Source organism: Alternaria triticimaculans (assembly GCF_023758025.1).
Source record: "Alternaria triticimaculans strain BMP 0046 chromosome Unknown scaffold_31, whole genome shotgun sequence".
In the NCBI taxonomy this organism is placed as follows: domain Eukaryota; kingdom Fungi; phylum Ascomycota; class Dothideomycetes; order Pleosporales; family Pleosporaceae; genus Alternaria; species Alternaria triticimaculans.
The window spans coordinates 132,619-153,247 of record NW_026055988.1 but is presented as its reverse complement, the minus strand read 5'-3'; the positions used below and the strand labels follow the sequence as shown (position 1 = coordinate 153,247).

The following is a 20,629-nucleotide window of genomic DNA, read 5'->3' as shown; positions in this document are numbered from 1 at the left end:
CCCCCTGTTCATGGACGCTGGCGCTCTTGGTAAGGCCAGCTCGTGTATAGTTCTATATAATGGCTTCGCCAGCTGCTCCTCAGTTGATTCCTCACCACACACTCACTACACTCACTAATACACGGTTATCACCGATCACACTCGTTTTCAACGACCTCCAACGCCTTACAACTTAATACCTTCCGTATTTTAATACCCACCCCCCAAACCAAACATCAAGATGCGTTCCTTCGCCGTCATTGCTGGCTTCGCCGCCGTTGCCCTTGCCGCTCCCCAGGCTTACGAGGCTTACCCTGCTGCCCCGGCCTCTTCCTCCGCCGCTGCTGAGTACCCCGCCTACCCTGCTGAGACCCCCGAGGCCTCCAGCTCCATGCCCGCCTACGAGGCCGCTACCTCCTCCGCTGCTGAGTACCCGTCTTACCCCGCTGAGACCCCCTCCGCTTCCATGGAGGCTTCCAAGCCCGCCTACGAGGCCAGCTCCATGGCTCCCGTCTACTCTGCCTCCAAGCCCGCCTACACCACCACCGAGGTTGTTCACGCCACCAGCTACGTCTGCCCTGAGCCCACCACCATCACCTACGGTGTCTCCACCTACACCATCTCCTCCAGCACCACCCTCAGCATCCCTGAGTACACTGCTACCTACGTCCACACCCCTACCCCCGAGATCCCGGCTGTCCCCATGCCCACTGTCACCTCTGCTTCCGTCCCGGCTGCTGAGCACACTGCGCCTGCCTACACCCCGGTTTCTCCCATCTACCCCTCCTCCAACGGCACCGTTCCCCACGTCCCTGCCGGAACTGCTGCTCCTACTGGCACTGGTGCTATGCCCAGCGCCTCCAAGCCCGCTGAGTTCACCGGTGCCGCCGGCAAGGTCTCCGTTGGCTTCTTCGCCATCGCTGGTGCCCTCGCTGCTTTCTTGTAAGCAGTTCGCTCTTGAGTGATTCGTCGGGACGCGGTCCTCCACGTCCTTGCTAGTCTCTTCTCGAGTTGTGGAAAGAGGAGGAAATAAAACATGGCTTCACGGGTTACGACTTCGACTCTGCATCACGATTCAGTCTAGGATTGGGAGCGCGGTGTTGGTGGTACGAGCCCTTTGCTTCCTTGCGCAATCAAGTCGCAGCGGCATTTCGATGGATCGATATACTTGGTATTGTAATACGCCTTGGTTGGAATGCTTACTGGCCCTATGGAGGGAGTCGTGTGGTCCCCGGTGGTCTTTTTTGTTCCTAGACTCTTTGCCTGTTCTGAGAAGAGTTGGCTATCTTAATGACATGATTTCCACCTTTACTTTACGACTTGACTGTCTACCTGATACCCTTCTGTACATATTTTACCATCAATGCATTTGATCGTAACTTCACATCATTCGCTTCTATAAGCTGTGGTGTAACCTCTCCCACCATCACCGTCTTCAAAACCTCCCATGAACTGACGTCTTGACAATCTTTCCTTCTTTACCCTGATCCTCGCACACGAACCATCGTTCAAGTCGGGTCGCCCCTGAGACCCTGCACCGGGAAATTACACAGGCCGCCTTACCCTGCAGCACGTCGTGCCTGGCATGTCTAGCATGTGGCCCCCCAACCATTCATCCGCCCGTGCATTCCCCAAGAACGCCAACATGCCGAACGCGTCACCTTTCGTCCAACCTAACAATAAATTGACGGCATCTCGGCTCTTGCGACCCTTTGTCTTGGTCACGGCGCGTACATCCATTCCTGATGTTGTTTGCAGGACTTGGGTCGGCGAACGAATATATTGCTTTTTCGCTTGGGAGAGGGTTGACGCGTGGCTCGCGCGACGTGTGCCGCGCTGTTCGAGAACGTAGGATCGATGGCGAGACTTTGGGATGCGACTCCTTCACGAAAACGACGTGCCGAGAGCCGCGATACCTAGACATTGCGAACTCAGTTGGGCAGACTGATGCCGCATGCGTGCGCATTTGCGCCTGCCGTTTCTACTATACCACCATCTCACAGCCGGGGTCAGCTTGTCATCTTCCGGTCACCCAACCATGATCCAAGGAGACGTCTTTGCGTGCTACGAAGGTTTATCCGGTCTTATTTGGACATCTTGTGTCGGCCAGGAACGCCTAATTTGGCAGAGGAAGATCCATCGGGAAGTAAGCTGAAGCTGGGTCAGAAAGCACAACAACATCATCAATACTCTCGAAATTCTCTTTATACGCGTATGAATCCCCAGTGTTTGAAGAGCTGGAGCGCAGATCAGGTTTCTTGGAAGGAACGCTTTCCGTCGCAATTACCACCCTTCATCGCGAAAGTCTGGTGCAAGGATGCCGCATCCATAGCCTTGGATACAATCCTGCAGCAAACGACTGAACCGCCAGACTACTACAACAAGCCGCGACGATCTTCGCCAGTGTCTCCAACATGGAAGTAGCTGACCTAGATACATATCACATTCCAGAAGACTGCCGCCGATGTCTTTGTAGCCTCCTCGCTGGTGTTCACTTCTGCCACATGCACTTCCACATTGGCACTTATCGTTCTGCGCGTTCGTCATATGAATCATATGCGATTGCTAATCGTTTTTTTGGTAGGTGCAAGCGTCCCCAGTGGAACAAGATTCAGAGGCCTACACGCTACCGAGCAAAGGCTGCGAACGTTCGATACAATATGGGCCGGCATTACATTGCCTGAGACGCTGCCTCCCCTAGCACTAGAAGTCAACCAGAAGATTCTTCCAGTGCATGCTGATAGCGAAGACCGAAACGGTGCGGGCACGGAGCCTATCCAACCCTCGTCTCCTCCCCCGTCGCCCGCGCCGCCGCGAGAGCGCCAGCGGATGGGGACCGTCAACGCACCTATCCTCCTCTCCTCAGATGTCCACAACGAAGACCACACCGAACCGGAGCCGAGGGCCGACGACTACATCAAAGCCGTCTGCGCATCAAAACTGTACAACGACATGCCTTTCCGGCAGAAGGTTACCAAGGATACATACATCTTCTTGCGGCAGATGCGACCCGACCTTGTGCCTTGGACTGCTAGCATATGGGACACAAACACCGCGCGTGACGGCACAGTACTTGGCGGTTGCATGTTCGCCCAAGTTGATCCTGCGAAGGCCTATAAGCTAGAGAAGCTCATGAAGAGCCCCGGGATAGTTCTGGAGTATGAGATATGTAAGATTATACGGACTTTGTAGAACGCAATTGTCGCGTGTACTCAATGCTCGTGCTGCCGAACGGGAGCTGACTCGGGCGATCCACCTCGCGAGCTAGATAGTGTAGGAAGAGTTGGTATTGTTACACGATGCGGTCCTCTATCATCAGCGAAAGATACGTACGCTAATGATGACACTCCCGGGCCTCATGTTTGCAAGTGCAAGCTTCCAGCATGCTGTATAGATTGCGACAACTGCTCACAACAATGCCCACTGACACATTCGACGTGGATGTATTTGGCAAACCTGTCTATCATATCTTTGGACGAACTCGTGGCTTATCCAGTAGTCGCCTAGCTCGTATCTAGATCTACTATATCTATTACTATTTCAACATACGGCGTACGCTAAAACATTCGCGCACCTACATTCTGCCGACTACAGCCTCAAGCCATGTATTCTTCGGTATTTCTTTCGATCGGCGAGGCAACTACAATTACTCAGATAGCGTATATATATCAGGCCGTACGCTAGTGTAGGTCTCAGTCATGCTCGAAGACTTGCTGAAGCCAGTTCCAACTTTCTCGTCTTCACCAACTCGAGTTACAAGAATATCACAAACAGACGAGTGATCAACAAACGATAGGCCAACATCCTCCTAGACAAGTCTTTCTCTTCGTTACTCGCATCGCAAAAAGCATCAAAAAGCCGGAATCAACGCAAGCTACAAACTGGATGCGGCGTCGCGATCCCTGGAATTGAGATTGAAGGTTGCGCAGGCCCCAAGGCGCTCGTGCGAGGGCGTAAGAAACGCCACACCTCGTATCATACTTCCATGTCGCATGCAACCAAAAAGCGCATGTCTCTGAACACCTGCGGAAAGCCGTCAGAGGTATGCTAGCTGACTATAGGCTGTTAGCCCAACAGAGTGTGATTGATGTCAAATTCTAAGTCTATCAAGAGGTCTTCCCTTCCATCTCAACTACGACAGCAGCAACACCAGCCAACATCACCACCAACGTCAACAAGAAGGCTATCAGGAGTAGCTGCAAAGGGTGAGCCCAACACATGCCGCTCTCCCGCACCAAAGGGATGTTTTGCTTTGTAGTAAAAGCGTGAAACACTCACCTACTCGCATCGCTTACACAGCCGAACCATAGCGTACAACACCGAAAAGACGCTGCGAAAGCAGTCAAGAGGCCTCTGACAACCTCTTAGCGAACGGTATTGATATCTTACTCCTAATAGCTCCCTAATGGTGCGCGCTGCGGTAATAAGCCCAGGCGACTACTCTAAGACTACGAAGTAGATACGTACTTCCATAAATCGTTTTGGAGAACACGGTGCAGATTATGATTCGGTTTCTGACTGCTATCTCGCTGATCGGACGGTGTATTATAGGCTTTCTTGGCCTAGAAGATGTTGGCCTGGGCTACTACATTGAATTAGATGCGGAAGAATGCATCATTATGTATAGGTTTGAAGCATACGATATAGGTTACGATCCGGTTTTTAACTGCTATCTTGCTGATCCGACGGTGTGTTATGGACATTCTTGGCTTGAAATATTTCGGCCTTGCCTACTACATTAGCCCAGACACGGAAGTATACATTCTAATGCATAGGTCTGAAGCATACGATATAGGTTATGATAACTTTCGTAGCTGTATTGTGACTAGATTTGCAGTGTGCGATGAGACTACCGCGAAGGTTAAGTCACCGATACTCACTTCAACATACTCGTTTGAAGCATACGATATAAGTCGTGACAAAGTCTCTAGCTGCATTCCGACCAAATCTACGGTGTGCGATGCGACTACCACGAAGGTTAAAGCATGAATACTTACTTCAATATGCCCGTTTAAAGCATACAATGTAAGCCGTAGCGGGGTATCTAGATGTTATAGGCTAGCCAGGCGGTATCGAGTGAACTTAGTCTCTTTGAATAGAACGAAATTCCTGGATGTATCCTCATACCAAGGTTTAAACATACCTTAACTTATTGTGTAACTCTTAATGTATTCGCAACTACTTGCTTTCGCTACGTATGTAAGTTTGTTATTTATCATGGAAATGCAGCATAAAGAACCTTGGAACGCATGCTTTGTGCTCTCTGTCGGTTTCCACCTATATTAACCACCCCCAAGACTTATTCTTAATTACAACCACACAAGAGTTCACAGCATTTCACGGTACCAACATGTAGATGTAGTTTGACTTAAGTCTTTCATTGCACCATGCTACGCTAAAAGCCGAAGGTGCCTAACCCAAACAATTAGGAAATGGGGTATCATATCGAACACAGTAAACCATCCTTCTTCCTCCCATAACGCCTTTTCCTCAATTTCGCAAAACCAGTATAGTATGAACATCGCAGCCTTGTGCGCAAGGCATTCCGGGATAGCAAACATTGCTATATACCACAAACCATGCATGCCGCAAAATGACACGATTTGTAAAGCGCACCGTTGGAAATAAAACATGGTAAATCGAACTCTTCTACACAGCATGCTTCTGAGTTGCTGTGTCAAAGACTTGGGCCGCGCCCCAAGTCATGCTCGTCTTAACGCTCATCTGATCTCCATAGCCTCCCTTCTATCTTTCCTTGAGCATCTTCGCCGTCGCCTTGGGCATCTTCTTGTTGTCCCCGAGCTTGGCTATTGAGCTCTCAGTGTGCATGTGAGGTGCCACCTCGACCAGCCATTCTGGTTGGATGGGTAGGACGGATCGTACGTAAGTCTTGGACGACTCTACGATCTCGTAGAAGACAATCCATTTTGGCCGGTTTTCGATCAAGCTTGAGGAGGGATGGATGAATACCGTCATCCCGTTGTTCGACACTGTGCGGTAACTCAGCCCATCGCGCGCAAGCCTCGCAGCGTTACCGAAGTAGGCCGAAGTTATGCACTTCCGGATGGCGACGTGATCTGTGCTGCCACAACTCGAATACGGTACTTCAACGCGGTCGCAAAGATTCTGGAGCTGATCGCGAACGTTCCTAGCCCGACTGAGACATCGCCACTGGAGGAAATTCTCAGTAGCCCAACGACTATCGAAGCCACTTTCCTCGTACTGGTTCCAGATGTTGAGGTAGGTCATGAAATCGCCGCCCTCGGTACTTGCAAATCTCGCTCTTGCCGCATCAGCTGCGACCTTCTTGTCTCGAGGGCGAAGCCATAATGCACTTTCCCCGAGCAAGCTTATAATGCTGAGCACTTCCTCGCGGCAGTTGTACTTCTCCGATTCAAGTAGAGCTTTCGAAAGCCTGATGTCGAGCGGTAATTCTGCCATCTTCCGTCCAAGTTTCGTCAACCTCCCAGTTGAGTCCAGTCCCGAGAGAGCGTAGAGCGATTCCAAGGATCGAATCAAAGAAGAACTTGACGGTGGCGACAAAAATTCGAACTCGAGGAGGTTGTCGATTCCCAGAGCCTTCAATATGAGCACAACGGAATCGAGGTTACTACGGAGCAGCTCAGGCTCTGTTTGCTCGGGGAGCTCGTTGTAGAAAGCGTGTTTCGTGTAAAGACGGTATGCGTATCCTGATGTACGAAATTAGCATCTGTCTCATAATTTGTACAGGAGCGTTACTAACCATGTGATGTTCTTCCAGCTCTCCCACTTCTTTGGTTCGCAGATGCTCGAGAAATAGGGCTGATAGTCAACGAACTGACGTTGCTGACGGGGTCATAAGTTTGGGCCTTCTCGTAGCCGCAGTCGATGACATGCTTGATTCCGTCGATTGTGATTGATGTCTCAGCCTAGGCGTACAAAGTTAGCACATATTCTTCATCAATCCAGGTATGGGTAAAACTTACAATATTGGTTGAAACAACAACGAGCCTAGCATTGGGCGGAGTCGGCTCAAACACTTTCGCTTGAGCTTCACTGGATAGCGCGCTATACAGGGGACGAACAATGAGCTCCGGTACTCTGCTCCCGAGTTTCTTCATAGTTGTCTCGAGATTTTCCACAGCAGCTAGAATTTCTTCCTCGCCAGTAAGGAAGACGAGGATGTGACCGTCTAACGGGCTTGCGAGATGGATTTGTAAAGCAGTCGTGCATGCTGCGGCTAGGTAGTTTGCTTCTGGAGCTATGGTGTAACGGATATCCTGAGCTAGATTAGTATATGCCAGATATATAACTCGACGGGATTAACTTACAATCGGGTAAGACCGTCCCTCAACTGAAAAGAGCGGGGCTGAATCGAAGTAATCCGAGAACTGTTTGGCGTTGATGGTGGCGGAGAGGATGAGAAGTCTGAATTCCGGTCTAGCTCGACAAACTTCGCGACAAAGACAAAGCAGGAGGTCAGTAGCGACAGACCTTTCGTGTGCCTCGTCGATCATGATCACGTTGTACTGGCTAAGGAGCGGGTCTGTTAAGGCCTCGCGCAGCAAAATTCCGTCCGTGGCAAACTTCAGGATGGTCTTGTCAGGGGTTACCTTCTGTTCAAATCGCACAGCGTACCCGACCTCGTTGCCGAGCTTACAGCCAAACTCTTCAGCAACACGCTTGGCAACACTCATGGCGGCCACACGTCGTGGCTGGGTTACCGCGATCATCCCACCATTCTTCGTATAGCCCGCTTGCGCCAAAAATTGCGGCACTTGTGTCGATTTTCCGGAACCAGTCTCTCCGACCAGCACAAGGGTTTGATGGTTGGCCACAGCATCGATGATCTCCTGTCGATACTTGAAGATTGGAAGGGATTGGCGAGTTTCCTGGATTGACAAACTTCGCTTCTCCGCAGCATCGAGTTGAGCTTCAAGAGCTTGCTTGGCAGGGTCCATGCGAGCTACATCATCCGCTGTGAAGCGCACCTCGTTGGCTGTATCGAAGACATACTCGTACCCATGCTCGTACTCATCTGATGTCACTCCAGACGTCTTGATCTGGCTTCGACTTGCACGTAGTTGGTCTGCTTCGAATTGAGCAAACTCGGTCGTTGAGTCATACGTGTCGTTGTGTCGACGATAAAGTACGTCGTTTTTACTCTTGGTATCCGCCAGGAGGGGGTCATCCGAGTCCGTTTGAAAATGAAAGCCACCCTGTAGTCGGGAATCGTCGATGGCATTTCGCGCCTCGGCCAGCTCCAGGGTCTGACGATTCTTCTTAAACTCTGCTCTTTCTCTCTCGCTCAGCTTGTTGCCCAGCCTCTCCTCCTCTTCTGCTTCTTCGGCGACCTGGCGGCGGAGTAGGGCGAGTTGTTGCGCTTCACGTTCGGCAAGGTATTTCTGGCGCGACGCCAACCTCAAGGCGCTGACATCCTGGTCGCCGGTCTTGCGGCGCTTGGAATCCATGATGTGTGGTAGTTCGAGTGTGTTGGCGGTCGCGCGATTCGTCGGGAGCGTGGTGTCGAGTCGAGGGTATGGTATGCGTGTGCGCGCGAGGTTTGTGGGCGCGGAGGGTTCACTCGGATGGTGGAGCTCGACTACGAAATGTTGGAGCTCGGACCAGGTGGCGCGAGCTAGCTAGCGGGATGGAAACTTCGGTTGCCGACTACAACGAGGCTCGTCTGCAGCAAGATGGAGACAAAACTTGAGCCTGGAGGATACAACGTCGTGCGTTTCGTTGGTTCGTTAGATGAAAAGTTCGTGAAATCCTCAACTTGCCCGCAGCAAGATGAAGACAAAACTTGAGCCTGGAGGATACAATGTCGTACGTTTCGTTGGTTTGTCAGATGAAAAGTTCGTGAAATCCTCAACTTGTCCGCAGCAAGATGGAGACAAAACTTGAGCCTGGAGGATACAACGCCGTACGTTTCGTTGGTTCGTCAGATGAAAAGTTCTTGTAGCCTCAGGGTAGGCGCTTTCCAGGTGCTGGTCTTCACAGAGTGTGCTGATGGAGGTTGAGAGGAAGAAGAGTGTAGGAGGGAGGATGACGGGGAGGAGCCTGATATATGGCGTCTCAGAGACTAGCGTGATGGAACCATGGATGAGAGGTGAGAGGTGAGAGGTGAGTTGGCTGAAGCATGCCCGGGCGGATGTAGAAGAGTCACAAGAGTGGGGCTACGTCATAGGCAGCCGCCGCGAAGAGAAGGGACGGTAAAGGTAAAAGTGGAGACGAGAGAGAAACGGAGTGGTGGTGATAGGTGACTTTGCATACGAACGGTACTGACGGTAGGCATGCACTGGAACTCTTGCGCATGGTGAGAGTGTGGCACGTATCAGCATGAAAGTCATCGCGGACTTTGGTACTGTGCCTGGCATGAATGGAGCGAACACCATGGTTCTGCTACAGGCAGTGCACTCGATTCATAGGTCCTCGGAGAAACGCGCCACACCCGCTTACGATATCATACTCACAGTGCTGAACAGTACTCCCGCATAGAATGTCATATGCTCTCCAGCTTACCACGTTGCCTTCAACATCCTTTGTTAAAGCGCGCGGCCATCTGCTATCGGAACAAAGAATCAGGCATCGACAGCAGAACACGAACCACAACCACAAACCCTTCGCCGTTTTGCTCCGTACCCAATACCTGCCGTCCAGCCCCAACCCCAAATCGCGACTTCCCTCCCAACCAAGAAACCACCACGCCAAGGACCGCGGATTGCAAGTCAACATCCACGGTTGGCCGCACCAACTACACTGACCAACCCATCTCGTATGACTCCGTCATTACACCGAACAACATGACGCAACGCGTTCTCGCGAATGGAGCAACAGCGATTACATGGCACGTCCGCTTTAGGAATATGGGCATATCAAGATAGGCGAGTGTGCGTCATAAGCACCGCGCGACAAGTAGGTTTCGGCAACTGCGATGCCTGCCTGCCAAGTCCGTATGCTCGATATGAACATAGGCGACATGAGATGCAAAAGCACAGTGACCAAGTCTTCCCAACGTAAAGATATCATAGTTCATAATCATAACCCACTACCCAGCGCCACCCATCTTAACACCACGCTTCATGAACGCTGAAAACTTCGAAAGAACTATGCAAATGACACATTCCGACAACACCCTCATCCTGCCTATCAGCACCTTCATCCCACACCCACACCATGCCACCCACTCAATGACTAATATACTGAAACACAGCACTAACATCCCTCAACCCATCGCCCGTCTCCTGCCTAAGCAACAAATCCTGAATCTTGCCCAACGGCCCCGTCTCGCCATCATTGACAAAGTGATTCCACGTGCTCGTATCACCGTAAAGCATCGCCGGCGCTTTCGCGACTTGTCTTCCATCTTCCTTCCTGCAGCGCTTGCACTTGAATGTGTCGTGCGTGTCACTCGTAGTGTTGTCGCGGTACTGGAACAACTCGCGGAGAGAGTCGAGAGAGAAATGGCGTTCAACGTCCTCCGCGCTGTCGACAACGCAAGACGATAACGACTGTTTGTGAGACTGGCGCTGGAAGACTTTCTCTTCAATAGTACCCGTGGTGATGAAGCGGTATACGAAACAATCTTTCTTCTGCCCGTCACGCCACACACGCGCGAGGGCTTGTTGATCGGCAGCAGGGTTCCAATCAGGGTCGAAGAGGACGAGGCGGTTCGCGCCGATGAGGTTGAGACCGCAGCCACCGGCTTTTGAGGAGAGTAGGAAGACGAACTCGGGGCTTTCGGGGTCGTTGAATTTGTCGACTAGCTTTTGGCGCTTGCTCACGTTCATGGTGCCGTCAAGACGGAAGCAGCCGTAGCCGCGTGAGCGGCATAGCATGGCGAAGATGTCGAGGGTTTGCGTGTAGTTGGAAATGAGGACGATTTTGTCGTTGGTTTCGGCGCGGATGCGAGCTAGCATGCGATCCAAGACGGCCATCTTGCCGGAGTACCATGTCTTGACCTCGCGGTCTCTGCCTCGCGCGTCCTTTTGTACGAAGTCGTCTGGTAGCTTGTCTTCGCAGCCTGGCAAGTCTTCTGGTAGATTGAGTAGGTCGGGATGGTTGCAGAGCTTCTTGAGCATGCCGATGACCTTGAGTGGCTGCGAGCCCTTGCCGCGGAGTAGACTCTGAACGTCGGGTGACTTGATGAAGTGATTGTACAGGTCCTTCTGGAATGGCGCGAGGTTGCAGAACACGACGTGCTCGTACTTGACTGGCAGGTACTTGGAAAGAATGTCGTTGGTTCGCCGGATGATGAACTTGTTGACCAAGCCAAGAAGCTCGGTGAGACGCTCAGTACCCTTCTTTATATCCGCATCCGTTCCGTTCGCGTCGCGACCCTTCAAAATAGGAATCTCGTAATGCTTGCGAAATTCCATGCGTGTGCCGAGGTAGTTGGGGTTGGCGAAGTTGAGCAGCGCGAAGTACTCCGACAGATCGTTCTGGATGGGTGTGCCGGAAAGGATAACTCTCCTCTGTACGTTCAGGTTGTTGAGCGCGGTAAAGGTCAAGCTGTCGCCGTTCTTCAGGCGATGGCCTTCGTCGCAAAGCATCAAGCCGATGGGTGTCTGTCCGAACTCGTCGGCGTAGAGGCGCAGCGTTTCGTACGACACAATGAGGACAGGTCTGACGACTGCACGCCCGGATGCGATCGACCACTGCCGTATTTGCTGGATGAGCTCTTCCTTCGATGCCTTTCCGTCGATCGCGAAGGGTGTGACAGCGTCCTTCCCAAGCCACTTGATAAGCTCGTTCGCCCAATTCCTCACTAAACTGGACGGGCAAGCGATGACGCACTTTTGTATCGTCGACTTGCCAGCATCGGGTGACTGCTTGAGTAGTGTCCACATGAGCGCGATACACTGTAGCGTCTTTCCAAGACCCATCTCGTCTGCCATGATGCACCCATTCGCCTTGGGATCGATCATACCCGTCGTAGCACGGTACAAGAACTTCACACCCTCGACTTGATGCGGTCGTAGAACTTTTGCAAGTCTCGGATCAATGACGACTGGTACGCGCGGTCGCTCGTTGTCCACCTTCTTCTTCAACCCCAGTATCTCCGCCAAACTCTTGTGTACCAGCGGCGCCTCCATCTCCTTCTTCTCCGTCTGACTCAGCTTCGGTTCCGCCTCTTCCTTCGGTATCGGCTTGTCGTCAACTGTAGGATCGTAAAGTACTATCGCAAATTCTCCGCTCGGGTCGTGTAGTGGTCGCGCAACAAAGACGGTTCCGGTTCGCATACCCAGCAGCGGCGCCGGTCGATTCGGATTGTAGGCACCAACATCCTTGTTGACTAAAGGCACGATGAACTTGGTTCTGAACGCGGTGTCTTTGTCTTTGGGCTTGAAGACAGGAAATCGGTTTGCGTCTCGTGTGGCGAGGGCTAAGCGGTCTTCATTCGAGTATGGCTTATCGCTCTCTCCGTCTTCACCTCCAGCACCAGAGTAATCGACCTTCCTCCTCTTCCTTGCAGGTTTCGTTGAGACACTGGATACTGTTGCTGAGCCGGGACATCGGAAGGGCTTGATGAGTCGTTCGGTTGACTGAGGAGTGCCACCATAGAGACGCGCCGCGGGCTTCGCCGGGGTGGCCTCGCCAGCTGCGAGAGTTTTCGGTCGATGCATGAGGAATTGACACTTCTAGGAGGCACTTGGGAGGTCTACTGCCTATGTTGCGTCGACGTGGTGGGAGTTGGGAGGAAAGGGAGTGTCATGCGGGAATGCTGATCAGTGCTCCCAGGTGGCGGAATCTCGACGCGTAAATTGTTAGCTTAATCACGTCGTCACGTGGGACGACAGGCAGCATCGTCATCCCACCAACAATCAGAATCTCCATCATACCTAGATCCCGTATCTCCATCACTTTCTGATCGCATCCCCATAATTTGCATACGTCCGACGCGTCAATCCCCCACCTCTACATATCCCGAAAAACCCTGTGACCGACACCTCCGAGCCCATCTCCGCAAATTCCCCAGCACCCACCCCAAACGCAAACCACATCCCCACCCACCATGGCGCGAAAAGCAATAGCAAAAGACCAAATCGTCAAATTGATCGTAGGCGCAGGGCAAGCGTCGCCCTCGCCGCCCGTCGGTCCCGCGCTGGGAAGTAAAGGTGTGAAGAGCATGGATTTCTGCAAAGTACGTCCATCATTTTCCCAATTGTCGCATGCCTTCCTACGCGCCATATCGAGACCTATAACCCTCGCTTTCGGTCGTACAGCTCTTTTTTATACCCGGTCTACCCATTGATGTTACCCCACGCTTGCTTCCATACCCTTCTCAATCCCCTCAATCGTCGCATACCCAACCCCAGTCCATACCCATACCCAATCCCCATACTAACACCCCACCGCAGGAGTTCAACGCCCGCACCGCCCACTACACCCCCGGCACCCCCATCCCCGCACGCATAACCGTCCGCCCCGACCGCTCCTTCCACTTCCAACTGCGCACACCCCCGACCGCAACGCTCCTCCTCTCCGCCGCCGGCGTCCTCCCCACCAAGAACAAGATAAGAGGTGCTGGAAACGTGCCAGGGCCTATGAACAACCACGATGGACAGAAGGGCAAGACGAGCACGAGTAGTCCGACGGTGGGCAATGCGGTCAAGGGCACCGTGGGGACGGTTAGTTTAAAGCATGTGTATGAGATTGCGAAGATCAAGCATAGCGAGACGAGGTTGAGTGGGCTGAGTCTTGAGGGTGTGGCGAGGAGTGTGGTGGGGCAGGCGGGGAGTATTGGGGTCGTGGTTGTGCCGTAGATGGGGGAGGAAGTGATGGGAAGAGGTGGAGGTTATGGGGGGCTGGAGAGATGAAAGAGCACTGAAGCCTGTGCGAGACGTTGCATGACAGGAGTTGTGTAATGTGGCTTGGGCGTGGTGTATGCTTTGAGGACACTTACGTGGCGAGTAGAGAAGAGCTTGTACATATATTGTATACCTGGATAGACTCATGATGCATGATCAATTTCGACTGTATATCGACTGGCATGCTGAGCTCTGCTTGTGATGAGATTAAGGACAACGAGGCTTTTGTGCCAACAAATATCTGATTGTATCTAACAATGACTGCGACAAGATAACAATGACACTTCCCACTGTTACATCCGTACCCCAGATCTTCTTGACATGACTTTCAATGCGAGAATAGTCTCGGCACTGTAGCTGCGTTCCATCCGTTCGAACTGGTGCTCAGTAATATCTTAAATGCTCTGGGCACACCATCAGCACCGGCATACTCCGATACGATCTCGCCATTTCGCAATAAAGACCAGCGCTGTCGTACCTCATCCATATCTCTCCCTCACGAAAACCCATAAACACCCCCCTGCTCCTGAAACCTCAACTGATGATCCCTCAAATCCGCCCAAAGCCTCAACTCACTCTCCTCATCCAGCGCGCCACTCGGATCACTCGCCTCGGGACTCACCCTCTCCAACTTACTCAGAATATCAAGAAACTTGTAAAGGTAATCCTGATGCTGCAACGCCACACTCCCCCTTCTCTCCTTGGGCACCTCAAGTAGCGTGCTAGCAATCGAGCGAATCTTCTGCGTCTGTGTCGACATGAACCGTAAGCTTGCGATCGGGCTGATGGTGTTTGGGCGGAAGAAATCACGTGTCGACATGGAGATGACGTAGTCGTCAATCTCATGGACGGGGTAGAGGAAATCTGAGTTTTGCAAGTAAACGTAGAGACTTACAAAGGAGTCGCCGTTGGGCTCCATGTTGACCATGTCGATGCTGCCCAGTACCACGAGGAGGTCTTTGACCACTTGCTCGCGCTCTTCTGACATTGCCTTTTCGAGCGCGTCGGCGTCGGTTGTTGTTCCGGATACAAACCTGTCGATTCCAGCTGCGAGGACATTGGAGCTGTTTTGCGCACCAGATTGGCCCTTCGATCGCTGATACTTATCCAGTTGAAGAAAGTACTTTTCCACAAGGTGCGAGCGAGTGGACAGATGGCTGGCGTAGATGTTCGCTTTCTGGATCTCGTAGCGTCGCAATTCGTGCGCTTCCGGTTTGTGATGTGTGTCCATGGCGGGGTCTCGCATCCCAGAGTATTCTGGCATGGGCGGGTAGTAGGGTTTCTGCTGTTCGAGCCCATTATTGTTGCTGGACTTTGGCCGGACTTTGAGCACCTCTGGTAGGCTGTCCAGAATCTGCCGACAGCGCTGCAGGCTTTGTGCGAAGATCTGTTGTTGCCGATCCCAGTCGAATATCTCGTCAATGCCAAATGCCATCTCCGCCGTTGCTAGCGACGAGTATGACAGGAAGATGCGCACGTTGATATTGAACCCAGTGAGCATGGAGACGACCCCTTCGCGCTGCGGTTGGATCTCATTTGGGAAGATGTGTACATCGTCGACTTCTCGAGGGAGTGGTGGTAGAGGTTCGGTAGGTGTGGCAGGCGCAATCATCAGCTCTCCGAAAGAAGCGCCGAGCTGCTGTATGGTCCTGTCAAAGTCAGTCATGGTCGATACTGCGAGGATGCCCAAACATACCGCACGCCCACAAAGACCGTCCAGAAGACGCGCCGACCAATCTCCTCGGTGATGTAGTCTACTTTGAACTCCCTCGAGCCATCGTGGTTCGGTCCGTTGGAGCCCCACGCACTCGGCATGCCCCCAAGATAGGTATAGCCCTGAGCCTCGGGTTTATGGAGACCCAGGGAGCGTATGACGGTCAGGCACTCAGCCAGGTACAGTCGCAGTTGCCGCCATTGGAATACATAGGCTCCGGTCAAGCCGAGGAAGTAGCTGGTACACGCGTCGTACACGTTGAGAGAGGGCCGATCGAGATAGCCAGGCCCTCGCGCCCGCGCGCACACGTCCCGGCACTTGTCGACGAGGGAGAGGTGATTTGGGTATTCGCGTCGCGTCTGTGTGTTGAGATGGAGGCGTGGTTTTCGAGGAAAGGACGCGACGAGGACCGCGATCATGGACGCCAGCAAGGCGAGGAACGAGGGATTCGTCAGGTCCTCCCTATGCCCCCATGCTTCGCGGAACGACGGCTCGTGCGGAAAGGGACATAGCGGATGTATGAAGGTGAAGAAGTCGTCGATGAGGGCGTTCAGGGTGGGCAGGGCGCATATCTCTTCGGCGGAGAGCTGGGCTGGATGCGACGACTGCAGTTGCGCCAGCGCATGGGCGGCATTGGTAGGGGACTGCGGCGTCGACGACTCGGAATCCAAGTCGCCTATCCTGCGCTTCTTGATCGCTTCGGCATGCCTATTGGGCGGTCCGCGTCGTCGGCTCGGGCGCTCAAAGGTACATGGAATCTCCAGCGCGAGGCACGCTCTACACGGCGGGCCCGATTCGTCGCACTGCACACGTCAGTGTCTATCATAGTATTGTGACTGAATGCGCCCACCTTGACTTTGCGAATGCTGCACGAATCACAAGCTTTGCGCAGGCGGTTCGGCTTGGACTGCTGCGGCAGCGGAGGATTCAAGGCATGGTTCGCTTGGAGAGCCTGCTGGGCCTGGAGCACCTCGTTGATATTCTCGAGCTTCGGGTATGCGGCTTCTTGCGGGTAGGCTATGCGCGACGACGGTGCCTGACCGTCGAGAACCTGCCCGTTGGGATACAAGGGCGTGTAATTATGCGGGTCCTGGCCGTCTGGTGGTGCAGGATACTGCGACGCATGCGGAGAAGAAGTCATGGCGTAGCCGCAGTTCTACCGTGACGAGGGAAGGACGTTGGCTGATGTCCCGTTAGCTTCCGGTTAAACAAACAACTGCTCGGTAGCTTCCAGATGTATCAAGACGACAGGGCGCGATCAACTGCCTGACCGAACGTGACAGGTCTAGTAGAGTTTCTAGTAGGCTTACTTGCATACAGGTTTCGCGGTCCGATCAGACGCGGCAATTACCGACACGGTTAGATGGGTGCAGGGACAAGGAGAGATGGCCTGAGACCGCTCGCGGTATGCGATTGAGTGTAATAAGACCAGATGCTAGCAATTGGAAGACGTGGACGATTTAGAGTTGGTGCTGGACATGGCATGCTCATGGCATGAAAATTTAGAGGCTGTTTCAAGCTACAGATCATGTTAGGGCAGGCACGATCCGCAGGACGAAAACATCTTTTCCAGGACCCCCAGTCTTGTTACACCATGCGTGAAGGTGCTCATCTCTGCATGAATGTAGACCCATTGTCATAATGTCATGTCCAGATTTCACTTCCGCTCAATGACGCAATTCAGACAATCTCCTAGCGCGTCGATCTTATCGAATGGAGTATACTCCGAGATCCACGAACGCATGTTCGTCCGATGAACGAATCGCGTAGACAGACATGCCATGGACGCGTTCATTTAGCTCAGATTTGACATTTGGGCCGGAGACAACATCGATGTAAAGAATGACTTTCTGTATCAACGCCCGCTAATCCCTTCAAATTGGTATATATGCTCGCATAACCATGCTCTCACGTCTCAGCCCACCGTATAATCCAGTTCCTCTTAACAATAACCCCCCCTCGCCACCACTCCCCACACCCCTACCACCCATCATCTCCATCAGGTTGCCCCCATTCGACAACCTCATCCCCCTGTCAATCGCTATCATCACTATCCGGTGAGCTCCTCGTCGGCGGCCGCGAACTACGCGACAGCGAGAAATCCAGAATATCCGACTTGGAGCCCGCATCGATAAACTTGCGCAAACACCATCCGATCTGCACCGCCGTCGAGGTTTCGTTACCGAGTGGGTCGATTTGGCGGCCTTTGACGAAGACTAGGTAGATGAGGTTAGCAAGAGCATCTCGTGGGTTGAGGGCGATACGTACTGATCTGGTTCTGGCTATCCTCGCGGTCGTACACCTTATCCGACGAACCAAACGCGATGATACCCAACTTCGAACTCCTCTCCTTCTCCTTCGCATGAGCGGCGCTGCGGTCGAAGCCCTGTTGTGCCAAGCCAGCAAGCAAGTGTTCGTAGATCTTGCGTGGCAGCTTAGTCGATGAAGGGCTGTTGGTGGGCCATGTGGTGATATTGAGAGTCGCTAGATTGCGCAAGTCGCCAAGACAGTTCTCGAAGTTGACAAAGCTGTCGTTCTTGCTGCGGATGACGCTGACGCCGGGGAAGGCTACGGATATCTGCTCGAGTAGTGTGCAGTCTTTGCAGATCTGCGAGAAGGAGGCGTAGTCGTAGACGAGCTCATCGTCACAGCTGTCGGGACCGGTGCTCGCGTGTACGTTGAGGCTTTTGAGTGTTTTGCTGTGGCGCACGATGCCGGCGGCGGCTGGTAAGGCCTTGACGTATGTGAGGTCAAGAGTGAGCGTCTCGATACCCGAGACGAGAACGAGGAAGCCGTCGATAGCGCCTAAGCCATCGTTCTCTGCGTTATCATCGTGTTTGAACTCCAGCGTCTCCAGTTTGTCGGGCAGCTTCGAGCTTTTGCTGAGTTCCGCGAACAGGGCATCAGCACCAGAACAGCCGAAGATGCGGATGCTCTTGATCGACCGGAAGTCAATCAACTTGCAGTACGTTTCCGAAGCGTAGCGCAGGTGCAGCTTTTGTAGCGTGATTTCGTTGAGTGTGATCGGCGTGCACTTTGCGAACGGCTGCATATGGCTGAACATGGTCGAAGTAATGAGTCCAGGCGCGTTGACCGTATCGTTCAGCTCGCGCATAGTGACGGTCGGATCCATCTCATCGAAGCTCGCATGCAACGTAATCTTCTCCAGCTTGCGGCCAGCCACGTTCTTCAGCAAGAAGTGACAAAAGTCCAGGACCTCGCGTGAGTCTGGGTATAGGCCAAGCTTCCGTACCTCCTGGAAGCACGTTTCAATATTTGGCAGCTTCTGTAGTTCTGGCAGAACGTTGCGATCCAGCGAAATGCTCTCCATCCACCGCATACGCTTCTGCTTCTTGTACAGCAACACCAGGTTGTCTCCGGAAAACGGCGACCACGGGTGCCACGAGAACTTCTCTAGTTGGTTCTCCGGTAGCAACTCCAAGATCATGCGAATAGCAAAATTGGCTTGTTGCTGCTGATTGCATTTGTCCAGGACATCTGCGAGGTAGAGGTCCAGCTTCCGGACATGTTGTAGGCCGATGTTCTTGGGGTTGAGGAAGGCTGCGAGGCGCGTGTCGTGGGGTGAACCGACGTCGAGTGTTACTTCGTAGTAGAGTTGGCGGACGGTGATCTCGTGGAGTTGTTTGCAGGTGAGACAGAGGTTCTTGAGGTCGGTTGGGCGGTTGATCTGTGTGGTGTAGTGTCAGCCTGGTGCTTCTTCTGCTACCTTGAACCAGCCATCAACCCAGAGACTTACATGCTGGACTATCAACGTCTTCAGATCGACCGAAAGGTCCATGAAAGCCAACCGCGGCGCCATCATGTGTGCTTTTCCTCGACTCCCTCCAGATATCGCAAAGAGCACCCCGTAGCAACTTCGCTCGTCGCCTTATCGATATGCGCGGCCGTCTACGTAAGTCTTGTTCTTGGCCTCTGAAGTCGTTCTTGTCCTCTGCTGCCTAATCGCCCGCAAGATACGCAGCTGCAGTCGATCGCAATACGTCCGGCAAACTGACCGGTAAAAGTGGAGTAGGAGCGGAAGGGTTGATGGGCAGGAAAAAGGAAGTAAGCGCGCAGGCAAGCAGCCCTTCGTAGGTTCAGCCTCACTTGTGTCCCGCCAAAGACCCACCCACCGATGTAGCTCCGCCCAAGAACAAGGGTCCACGCGGGAGGTGAATAGCGCTAACCTAAGCGACAAACTGGGGTAAGCTTGGGCTGTGAACGCGTGTGCAGCGCTGGCTGGTTGTAATTGGAGGGGGGTGGGGAACGTAGAGAGGGGAGTGGTTTGGATGACAGCTCGGTCGCAATGCAATCGGTCGTCCCAACAGTCCAAGACAGTCTCCTAGCTTTCATGCTCGAGCCTGTGTTTAGTTTCAACATTGAGAGTTACGTCACCTTCACGCATTCATTTCACGTGCTTCAAAGCATGACTTTCCGCATTCATGCATTCGTTGTTCAATCAGTTACCTGCTGTTAGAAACGCCAGGCATCTACAAACATGTTCAAACATCACCAGAATAAAGCAAAAAGCTACCGTAGTGCATCAGGATAACACATCACAGCACGCAAACGCATTGAGGAAGCCATCATAGGCGACTGGGTAAACTCCTTAGAGACATAGATACAACTCCAAACATCCATCACCTCTATGCCCCATCCCTCATCCCATAACCCCCATCCTCCCTTCCCATCTCCGTCTCTATCTCTATCTCCATCTCTAATCCCCCCACCCTCTACCCAGCAACAGGCCCTCCATACGCCTCCGACCCCATCGCCGCATACGCCATCCCACCCGCCGTCCTCCCCGTCTTAGCCATCTCCCTCCCCGCAGCCGCAGGGTCGTATTTCTTTGGGCCCTCTTCATCGTCATCTGAACCGTGTCCGTTCCCCGAGGGATTCGCGTTGGTGGTGTCGGGGTGGGGAGCCCATTGCTCTGAGTGAGGGTTTTTGGGCGAGAGGGAAGAGGTCATGCAGCCCATTTTGGGTGGGTGTTTGGGGTGTTGGTGGTGTTGGTACGATGATAAGGTGATAGAATGGCAGGCGCGTAGAGATGACCTCGATAGTAGGCTTTTGTGTGAAGATTGTAGATAGATAGGTAGGTAAATTGATCTTAGTTGTAGTACAAGATAGTCGCAATGTATAC

The 20,629-nt window shown here is 52.9% G+C and overlaps 6 protein-coding genes across 6 annotated transcripts; 3 read left to right on the top strand and 3 right to left on the bottom strand.

The window, feature by feature from the left end:
* Positions 1–220: 220 nt before the first annotated feature.
* Positions 221–925, top strand: J4E78_010396 (uncharacterized protein; the record flags this gene model as incomplete). Its single annotated transcript, XM_049370974.1, has 1 exon — positions 221–925. One exon carries the CDS (start codon positions 221–223, stop codon positions 923–925), a length of 705 nt encoding a protein of 234 aa, XP_049217324.1.
* A 1,558-nt stretch (positions 926–2,483) lies between these two features.
* On the top strand, positions 2,484–3,171 carry J4E78_010395 (uncharacterized protein; the record flags this gene model as incomplete). The annotated part of the gene is made up of 2 exons (XM_049370973.1): positions 2,484–2,517; positions 2,564–3,171. 2 exons carry the CDS (start codon positions 2,484–2,486, stop codon positions 3,169–3,171), a joined length of 642 nt encoding a protein of 213 aa, XP_049217323.1.
* A 2,553-nt stretch (positions 3,172–5,724) lies between these two features.
* J4E78_010394 (uncharacterized protein) lies at positions 5,725–8,429 on the bottom strand (the record flags this gene model as incomplete). The annotated part of the gene is made up of 5 exons (XM_049370972.1): positions 5,725–6,668; positions 6,797–6,887; positions 6,945–7,238; positions 7,290–7,398; positions 7,453–8,429. The coding sequence occupies 5 exons, from the start codon at positions 8,427–8,429 to the stop codon at positions 5,725–5,727; spliced, it is 2,415 nt and encodes an 804-aa protein (XP_049217322.1).
* Positions 8,430–10,148: 1,719 nt separating this feature from the next.
* Positions 10,149–12,587, bottom strand: RHP54 (DNA repair protein rhp54; the record flags this gene model as incomplete). The annotated part of the gene is made up of 1 exon (XM_049370971.1): positions 10,149–12,587. The coding sequence occupies one exon, from the start codon at positions 12,585–12,587 to the stop codon at positions 10,149–10,151; it is 2,439 nt and encodes an 812-aa protein (XP_049217321.1).
* A 389-nt stretch (positions 12,588–12,976) lies between these two features.
* Positions 12,977–13,727, top strand: J4E78_010392 (uncharacterized protein; the record flags this gene model as incomplete). Its single annotated transcript, XM_049370970.1, has 2 exons — positions 12,977–13,105; positions 13,323–13,727. 2 exons carry the CDS (start codon positions 12,977–12,979, stop codon positions 13,725–13,727), a joined length of 534 nt encoding a protein of 177 aa, XP_049217320.1.
* A 541-nt stretch (positions 13,728–14,268) lies between these two features.
* On the bottom strand, positions 14,269–19,306 carry J4E78_010391 (uncharacterized protein; the record flags this gene model as incomplete). The annotated part of the gene is made up of 6 exons (XM_049370969.1): positions 14,269–15,421; positions 15,469–16,289; positions 16,337–16,642; positions 17,650–17,702; positions 17,755–19,174; positions 19,244–19,306. 6 exons carry the CDS (start codon positions 19,304–19,306, stop codon positions 14,269–14,271), a joined length of 3,816 nt encoding a protein of 1,271 aa, XP_049217319.1.
* Between the last annotated feature and the right edge of the window lie 1,323 nt (positions 19,307–20,629).